This window comes from Hydractinia symbiolongicarpus, chromosome 12 (genome assembly GCF_029227915.1).
Source record: "Hydractinia symbiolongicarpus strain clone_291-10 chromosome 12, HSymV2.1, whole genome shotgun sequence".
NCBI lineage: Eukaryota > Metazoa > Cnidaria > Hydrozoa > Anthoathecata > Hydractiniidae > Hydractinia > Hydractinia symbiolongicarpus.
The window spans coordinates 8,659,465-8,669,548 of NC_079886.1; the positions used below are offsets into that span (position 1 = coordinate 8,659,465).

At 32.8% G+C, this 10,084-nt stretch overlaps 1 protein-coding gene across 1 annotated transcript; it reads right to left on the reverse strand.

Moving 5' to 3' along the window:
• Positions 1–314: 314 nt before the first annotated feature.
• Positions 315–9,789, reverse strand: LOC130622166 (uncharacterized). Its single transcript, XM_057437598.1, has 13 exons — positions 9,584–9,789; positions 8,251–8,476; positions 6,712–6,846; positions 6,386–6,529; positions 6,159–6,302; positions 5,932–6,075; positions 5,705–5,848; positions 5,478–5,621; positions 4,460–5,071; positions 4,000–4,131; positions 2,510–3,121; positions 2,119–2,250; positions 315–1,272 (listed from the first exon to the last, which is right to left on the reverse strand). The coding sequence occupies exons 2-13, from the start codon at positions 8,462–8,464 to the stop codon at positions 659–661; spliced, it is 3,171 nt and encodes a 1,056-aa protein (XP_057293581.1). The 5' UTR covers positions 8,465–8,476; positions 9,584–9,789; the 3' UTR covers positions 315–658.
• Between the last annotated feature and the right edge of the window lie 295 nt (positions 9,790–10,084).

Here is a 10,084-nt window from a genome sequence, read left to right on the forward strand (position 1 = left end):
CAATGGATTGACGGCTAGAATAAGTATGTTGGGTTGAAAAAAAATTGACATCCAGGAATAGGCGACCGACTTTGCTACAATTTGGTGTGGTAACTGCTATGTCGCAAATTGACACATCATTCATTAAAGTATAGATTTACCTGTCAAAGCTAAAATAGGGAAAAGCAAGTAAGCTTTGGCTACATTTTGTTTATAAGTCAATGAAAGGACGAATGGAAAGGAATAAAAGATATTTTATTATTAATTTGTACAGACGGAATATTGAAACCTAAACCATTTTAAAGTATCGTAAACAAAACGAATAAACAAAAGCAAAAGAATTTATCAAAAGGGACCTTGTTAAAGAAGAGTCCATAATAAGTCAAAGGTTTACGTAAGACAAAACAAAAACGCTTCAATACTGTTTTTATAAATATAGGGGTCATGTCAAAATGTGAATGTGATTTTTAGATTCTTCAGTTTATAAACCTATGAGTTTTATCGACTTAGTTTTCTATTGGTGACGAAAGTGCTTATTTAAGCAGTCAAGATGCATAGTATAGTTTTAGAAATGAGCTCTTACGTACATATGAAAATATAACTAGTATCTTTTCACACAAGTCACAGAATCTAAGGTTCCCTACATTTTCACTTTACAGTGGTTTCTGATTATTTGGAACTACCTTAAAAAAGGTGATTTCTCCTCAACGATCTGATTTCCAGATGTTTTGTTCTTAAATTGCCACCATCCAACAATAACATCATTTAAGCGAGGCTTGTGATTGTATGAATCAAGAACGTCTTGTTTGCTTAACTCTCCATTATAAATAAACAGCTCAGTTATCTTCCCTTCAAACATCTGATCAGGATCATCTACTTTATGATTATCATGATCTTGACCAAGATATAATGTCCCTACTGAAGTTAGATGTTTGCGAGTGCGAGATTTTGTGCCCTGATTAAACACTTTTCCATCGATATATAGTGTCCATTTCCCACCATTGCTTCCTGACCAACAGAAATGTTTCCATCTATTCACGAGAAACCTTCTTCTCGTGCTAACTGTATTGTTGAAATAAATAACTGTCATTTCTCCTGTATGGAACCAAACCATAAAATCTTCCCTTCCTTTGATGGTGTAGGATACAACGCCTTTGTATCCCCATCCTGGTAAACGTCGCAGTTTATACCAGAAACATACAGAAGCCGAGTCAGTTTCAGGGAAAGTAACGTTATGCAATGTCGGAATATTTCGGATTGTACGCTGCTTAAAATTTATCGCAAATGCTATATCTAAAAAAGAATTGCATCTTTGTAAATTTTGCTCATATATTAAGCTAAAAAAAGTTGATCTAATGGTAAGCGAGTTGGCGCACAACCCAATTACATTTTATTTTAATTCCGACACATTTCCCTGTTTTATTTTATCTGAGATAAGAAAAAACTAGTAATATCATGAATAGCCATCTCTTTATTCTAGTTCTTACAGCAGAGGGCCCTAGATTTCTATAAATTTCTTATGTCTTAAATTTTTCTCCGACAAATAAAAAAGGAAAGATAAAGGTTTACGACACAAAAATCTAAAAAGGTTGGCGCATAGCCTCCCGCATTTTCAAGTTTTTCAACAATTAACCGATGGCGCATCTACTTTGTGCATGTCACACACTATCCAAAATGTCAACTTTCCTTGACTGACCTTTGTTAATGGTAAAAAGACACAAATGGCGCAAAAAATCACAACAATTGACATACGAACAAAGATCTTTTTGTTGTTGCAGCGATCGACAATTCGATGAGTTCGGGGTTTAAGATTGACGCTAGATAAGGACATTAATGTCAAAGACTTTGTGTTGGCGAATAGAGCATCCATTTATGATTGCATGTAAATGTACTGTTAAATCAATATTAGCTATATGTCGTTTCGTATTGTAATGTCACCTTTTCAATGTTCAAAGTGTTATCTTTCCACGTATAATAGGTTTAGTCATTTGTGTTTTATATTGTAAATTTTAGCTTCATTTATGTTAATAAATTGTTATTTACTTTAAAAACGAAAAAAAAAAAACAATCAGGGTTTTAATATTAATCTTAAATTTAATAACACGTTACTTTTTTTTTAACATGTAGCACGTATATTACCTTTGCAAGTATCATTACCATTGCCTACAAATCCTTCTTTGCAGTTACATTTTTCATCTCCAGATCTGTCTGTTTGGCATTCTGCATTAGCTACACAATGAATTGATTTGCACTGGTCTGAAGTAAAATATTCTAAAGGAACAAATCAAGTTTCTCAAATTTTATAACAAATGGTAACATGATTTTATTTTCTTCAGTTTATGACTCTTCTTCATCGCCTCGTATACGAATTAGTTTCAAGTAGCGACTAGGAAAAGATGCAGTGTTCTTAAATCTAGAGCACTCATATATAGAAACAGAAAATAAATAGTATCTGTGCTTCAAATAAGGTACAGAATCTGAGATTCCCTACCTTTCTACTTTACGATTTTTCATAATAATTTTTAACTACCTTCAAAAAATGGTGAATGTTCTTCAACGATCTGCTTTCCAGATGTTCTGTTTTTAAATTGCCACCATCCAACAATAACATCATTTAAGCGAGGTTTGTGATTGTATGAATCAAGAACATCTTGTTTGCTCAACTCTCCACTATAAATAAACAGCTCAGTTATCTTCCCTTCAAACATCTGATAAGGATCATCTACTTTATGATTATCATGATCTTGACCAAGATACAATGTTCCTACTGAAGTTAGATGTTTACGAGTGCGAGGTTTTGTGCCCTGACTGAACACTTCTCCATCGATATATAGTGTCCATTTCCCACCATTTCTTCCTGACCAACAGAAATGTTTCCATCTATTCACTACAAAGTTTCTTCTCGTGCGAACTGTATTGTTGAAAGAAATTACAGTCATTTTTCCTGTATGGAACCAAACCATAAAATCTTCCCTTCCTTTAATGGTGTAGGATACAACGCCTTTGTATCCCCATCCTGGTGAACGTCGCAGTTTATACCAAAAACATACAGAGGCCGAGTCAGTTTCAGGGAAAGTAACGTTATGCAATGTCGGAATATTTCGGATTGTACGCTGCTTAAAATAAATTCCAAATGCTATATCTAAAAAAAGAATTGCATAGTTTGTAATTTTGCTCATACTTTGGGCCAAAAAAAGTTGATTTAATGGCAAGCAAGTCGGCGCACAACTCTATCAAGTTTTTATTTAATTCCGACACATGTCCCTGTTTTATTTTACCTAACATAAGAAAAAACTAGTAATATTATGAATAGCCATCTCTTCGTTCTAGTTCCCACAGCAGAGGGCCTTAGATTTCTATAGAATGTTATGTTTTCTCCGACACTTACGATGAAATGGTAGGTCAAAATTAATTGAAGCAATTAAAGAAGGAAAGATAAAAGATTTAAGAGATATAAATCTAAAAAGGTTGGCACATAGGCTCGCGCATTTTCAAGTTTTTCATCAATTAAGCGCTGCCGCATCTACTCTGTGGACGTGACACACTATCCAAAACGTCACTTTTTCTTGGCTGGCCTTTGTTAAAAGTAAAAAGACACAAATGGCGCAATCAATCAGAACAAATGTCATACGAACAAAGATCTGTTTCTCGTTGCTACGATCAACAATTCGACGAGTTCGGGGTTTAAGATTGACGCTAGATAAGGACATTAATGTCAAAGACTTTGTGTTGGCGAATAGAGAACCCATTTATGATTGCATTTAAATGTACTGTTAGGACAAGATTAGCTATATGTCGTTTCATATTGTAATGTCACCTTTTCAATGTTCAAAGTGTTATCTTTCCACGTATAATAGGTTTAGTCATTTGTGTTTTATATTGTAAATTTTAGCTTAATTTATGTTAATAAATTGTTATTTACTTTAAGAACGAAAAAAAACAAAAAAAAATAATCAGGGTTTTAATATTAATTTAAATTTAATAACACGTTACTTTTTTAACATGTAGCACGTATATTACCTTTGCAAGTATCATTACCATTGCCTACATATCCTTCTTTGCAGTTGCATTTTTCATTTCCAAATCTGTCCGTTTGGCATTCCGCGTTAACGACACAATAGACTGATTTGCACTGGTTTGAAGTAACATATTCTAAAGGAACAAATCAAGTGCAATTCAACATTAACATTAATGATAACAACGATACTAGTGGTTATGCTATTATCCAACAAAAATTCACAGTTTCTCGAATTTTATAACAAATTGTAACTATGATTTTGTATTCTTTAGTTTATGACTATTCTTCATCGCATCGTATACAAATTAGTTTCAAATAGCGACTACGTCAAGATGCTGCGTTCTCAATTCTAGAGAGCTCTTATATAAAAATAGAAAATAACTAGTATGCATCAACTAAGGTACAGAATCTGAGATTTTCTACCTTTCCACTTGACGATTTTTTATAATAATTTTTAACTACCTTTAAAAAATGGTGAATGTTCTTCAACGATCTGCTTTCCAGATGTTTTGTTTTTAAATTGCCACCATCCAACAATAACATCATTTAAGCGAGGTTTATGATTATATGAATTAAGAACATCTTGCTTGCTCAACTCTCCGCTATAAATAAACAGCTCAGTTATCTTCCCTTCAAACATCCGACCACGATTATACACCTTAGGATTGTCATGATCCTGACCAAGATATAATGTCCCTACTGAAGTTAGATGTTTGCGAGTGCGAGGTTTTGTGCCTTGACTAAACACCTTTCCATTGACATATAGTGTCCATTTCCCACCATTTCTTCCTGACCAACAAGATTGTGTCCATCTATTTACGACAAAACTTCTTCTCATGCGAACTGTGTTGTTGAAAGAAATTACAGACATTATTCCTTCAAGGAACCAAACCATAAAATCTTTCTTTCCTTTAATGGTGTAGGATACAACGCGTTTGAATACCCATCCTGGTGACTGTCGCAGTTTATACCAGAAACATACAGAAACCGAGTCAGTTTCAGGGAAAATGACGTTATATAATGTCGGAATATTTCGGATTGTACGTTGCTTAAAATTAATCGCAAATGCTATATCTAAAAAAAGAATTGCATAGTTTGTAAAATTTGCCCAATCTTTATTGCAAGAAAAGTTAATTTAATGTACAGCGAGTCGGCGCACAACTCCAGGAGCGTGGTCAGTGATTTGTGGTGTTCATTATATGGTGTTCGTTATATAAAAAAGGTGGTACTCCCATTGCCATGATTTTAAAAACTAATCAGAAGAAAGATCGCAGAACTGTCAAAACATATCTGGAATTGATATTCGTTTAGCGTGAAACTGACAATTATGTACTTTTAACTTATTTTCGAATACATTGAGTTTTACCATCGCTCTTTTTCATCTTTGTTGGTATTGAGCACTTTCTCGACAGAAATAATTTTTGAAAACTAATTACATATACAAATAGTATAGTATACCTCGACAATTAAGGAAGATTACCTCTGCAATGCCTTTTTTGGTCGTCTAAGATAAAACCTGTTGCACATGCGCAGAATGATGTTCCATTCTTATACCGACAAAATGCATTCATGAAACAATCTTCATCAGATTTACATGTCAGTTTTGTATTGTTTTCTTTACTTTCTATAAATAACATAACGTCTGATGATGCAAGTAGGAAGTTAAAAATAAATTGATTGAAATATTTCAATATTAAGAAAGATTACCTCTACAGTGCTTCTTCTCGTCGTCTAAGATAAAACCTGTTGCACATGCGCAGAATGATGTTCCGTTCTTATACCGACAAAATGCATTCATAGAACAATCTTCATCAGAACTACATGTCAGATTTGTATTGTTTTCTTTACTTTCTATAAATAACATAACGTCTGATGATGCAAGTAGGAAGTTAAAAATAAATTGATTGAAATACTTCAATATTAAGAAAGATTACCTCTACAGTGCTTCTTCTCGTCGTCTAAGATAAAACCTGTTGCACATGCGCAGAATGATGTTCCGTTCTTATACCGACAAAATGCATTCATAGAACAATCTTCATCAGAACTACATGTCAGATTTGTATTGTTTTCTTTACTTTCTATAAATAACATAACGTCTGATGATGCAAGTAGGAAGTTAAAAATAAATTGATTGAAATACTTCAATATTAAGAAAGATTACCTCTACAGTGCTTCTTCTCGTCGTCTAAGATAAAACCTGTTGCACATGCGCAGAATGATGTTCCGTTCTTATACCGACAAAATGCATTCATAGAACAATCTTCATCAGATTTACATGTCAGTTTTGTATTGTTTTCTTTACTTTCTATAAATAACATAGCGTCTGATGATGCAAGTAGGAAGTTAAAAATAAATTGATTGAAATACTTCAATATTAAGAAAGATTACCTCTACAGTGCTTCTTCTCATCGTTTAAAATATAACCTGGTGCACACGCGCAGAATGATGTTCCGTTCTTATACCGACAAAATGCATTCATAGAACAATCTTCATCAGATTTACATGTCAGTTTTGTATTGTTTTCCTTACTTTCTATAAATAATATAAAGTAAAGGCGGTGCAAAAAATGTTCAATGCTTTGTGTGAACATAGTTGCACTGGGTTTGGAAAGGATTTGAATCTCACAAATATTGTACAACTGCAGCACTTAAAATCCTATTTACTCCCCTTTCTTTCCATAAGTATTGACACAAAGAGGCCCAGTAAAATATTACCTTTGCAATGTGTCCCGTTTTTAATGTGTCCTTCTGCACATGCGCAAAACGTGCTTCCTTTCTTGTACCAGCAGTAAGAATTGTTGCCACAATCCAAATTTGATTCACAATCAATACGCCCAGATGTTATTTTTCCTGCGTTAAAAAGTAAGATCGTAACTCATTATGTCGAAATATCTCTTACAATAATAGCCGTATTCCGCTTGTCAGTTTGTGCGCGAGAAAAAAGTCATGTTGCGACTAAAGGGCCGGCGAACCCGTTGAATTATCCACGGACTAACGACTAGTCTGTCTGTCTGTCTGTCTGTCTGTCTGTCTGTCTGTCTGTCTGTCTGTCTGTCTGTCTGTCTGTCTGTCTGTCTGTCTGTCTGTCTGTCTGTCTGTGAGAGGCAAAGTCTATCTTTTTTGCTCAATTTTCATTAAAAGTGACAATAAGATATCTCTTAAAACGATACTCTATATTTAAACTTATATATTTGTTATAAATTAATGCACAGACAAAGTCATGGGCTAATTAAACATTGTTATTGTTTTTGTCTATTTCATTTAAAAAACGTTTTATTTGCAGCGTTATTAATTAAATCAATAACAAATTGTTTTGTGATAAGAAGCTCAATATATAAAAAAAAAGTTTTTAAATTCTTCCACGGGTGGACACAACTGGTGCTCAATATTATGAGAAACAAGCATGTTCTTTATTTTATTTTTACATAAGGTAATCATAACCTACTAATGAAGTTTACTTAAAACGAGAAATGAAATGATAACCTGGAAATTAGAAGGTTGTTGATTACGATGAGGATGGTCCCCTTGGTGATGTCTAATCAAGTCAAAATTTTGTACACATAGACCTTATCTTTTAAAATATGACTACAAAAATTTTGGTAATAATATTTAATCTTTAAGGAAAAGTAGCTACAACACTAGAAAGCTCTATGAAATAGTTTTCATTCTAAAAAACACTAATGGAAAAAACGTCAGATTTTTTTCCCTGAACCGAGTTTGAATTTTAGCCCGTGCGAAACTTTCTACATTTAGTCACCCCACCCCTTAAGCTTAAATGCCTCGAGATAGGCATTTAAGCTTAAGGGGCCTAGCGCTAGGTGGTTAAGTTTTTTAATAATCACAATAAGCTCTTCGCGACAGTGTTTTCATAGGAGCATCAACTTCATTTTTAACACGACTTAAACAGAGATCTTTCCCAATTATTACCAAAACTTCAAGCAATCTTAACATTGGTTTACAAAATTGCAAGCAATATTAATTTTGGTTTAAAAAAGTTGTTTGGGAATCATCCTTTTCCATTTTCTCCCTTCTTCCCCAAGTTCTCATTTTTCTTACTGCTAACTAGTCACATTTTCTAACTTAAGCTCAGTTTCCTTAAACATTTTTTGTGAAACAACTCTTGTTTCGCTTTGTTGTACAACATCTGTTTTAAATAAAGTCATACCAGTGACTGCAACAGTTGCTCAACAAGTTTTTTATGTTAATAGGAACCGACCTTTTTACCAGTGCATCATCTATACCAGTGTATCTTACCTGAGTTTGTCTTTTCGTTGTTATCACTGGAACTGGAGTTTAATTTTGTGTACAATAGCACAAAAGTGACCAGCAAAACCAACAAAACGACTATAATAATTGACAAAACAGTAATTTTTCTTTTCTGTTGTGTGCGAAGCTTCCTTAAAGCGTAAAAATCGAAATCGTATGAAAATTCTTTGCTATCTTCATTATACAAATCGTCCGTATCCATAATATTTCGAATCTAAATTGAAAGAACTAGAATATGTTAATTATATTTAAACAACAAAATATAAAAGTAGGTTTGAACCTATATAAATTATTATGAATCAATTACACGCTTTTTATAAAAAAGAATATAGTATTTCTGGGATTTCAGCTTAAAAAAAATGAGTCTATTGTTTAGGACAATAGAAAAATGTAATCCCAAACCAGGTTAGGATTTGTGTATCCTTATATAAAGGCATGTAATTTTTAATTAACTACTGCTGACGTTTTTTTACTCTTTTGAACTTACGTTATCAAATCTGAGTAGTTCTGTGCTTTTCCCCTTGCAATAAAGTGATTATTTAAAGACATTTTTGTCAATAAATGCACTGTCAATATTTTTTAATGTTAAAACGATTAATGTAAAGGTGAAAACATTAGGCGGGTTGCCACTGAAATGAAAATAGTTGAATCGATCTACAGAAAGTATTTTTGCGTCGATCTACATCAATTAGTTAGGCTGATTTTGTTTAAGTTGAAACCAGCCCATACAGCATTGTTAATTGAACATTTTTTATGAATCGCAGGTTTGAACTACTAAGGATTTAAGAATAAATTAAAAATAACTGAAAGGAGTTGAATGCAGCTTTATTTTATATCTGACATTTAAAACTTTCAAATCTTAATTGCCCTTTTCCTTCATAAAAGGAAAATTCAGTAGAATTCAGAGAAAAAACTTTATATAACTTTTCTACTGTTCTAATTACGAAGCTATTCTCCTAGCATGAAGAAAATTATGCACTAGGGCTAAGGAAGTATTATAAGAACATATACAGACTCAAAAATTAACATCTTAAGAAAGTCTAAGTTTTGAAGACGGTGTATGAGTTCTACAAAAAACACAACTTTTAGCGTGTTAGCTTTTGTATAACATATTCTCGCCTTGATTTCATTAGGTTTATCATAATCAAACATACTTTGAGTTCACGTTTTTGATTTTATAAGAGTCTCTTTATGGTTGACTAAATCCTAAATCATATTCTTAGTAGATTAAAAGTGAATGGTAAAAACCAACAAATGATAAGCATGGAAGGATAGTGAAGCAGCTTAAAATAATAATCAACAAAATCTGCTAATGCATTACCTGCGGCCAATGTCCAAAAACACTCCTCCACAATGCTGATTACTTTGAAAATGTTAACAAATACCCCTTACCCGCTTTTATTTATATTTTCTTTATCGCGGAAAAAACATTCTGCAAACGTAATCAAGATTTGAAAAATTGGTATTTACAGGAGATTTAGCATACAATTATAATTAATGAATTCACATATTTTCTCAGTTATATATCTAATTAAAATAATTGTATTGAGAGCATCAAACTTAATGCGATGTTAATACAGCTTGGGCATGCCTAATCATTAAAAGTCTCTGGTGTAATCTCTTATTAAAGAGTTTGGTTTTATCGAGGCTACAAATCAAGTGCCTTGTTTATTTCGGTCGTTTTCATAGGGTTAATGTCAGCGATTCTGATGTATAAAACTTTTACTTGGGAATTACTCTCCTTATATGAGCTCATCTCTTGAAGATATTGAAAAAAACTTTTTATATAATACGTGTAAAATACGTGATAATGAGATCATAT

Coding starts and splice junctions, on each gene's coding strand:
- LOC130622166 (XM_057437598.1), bottom strand. CDS start 8,464: ATGGATACGGACGATTTGTATAATGAAGATAGCAAAGAATTTTCATAC. Junction 6,847..8,250: donor CAACGAAAAGACAAACTCAG/GTAAGATACACT, acceptor TTTTTAACGCAG/GAAAAATAACATCTGGGCGT. Junction 6,530..6,711: donor AAACGGGACACATTGCAAAG/GTAATATTTTAC, acceptor TATTATTTATAG/AAAGTAAGGAAAACAATACA.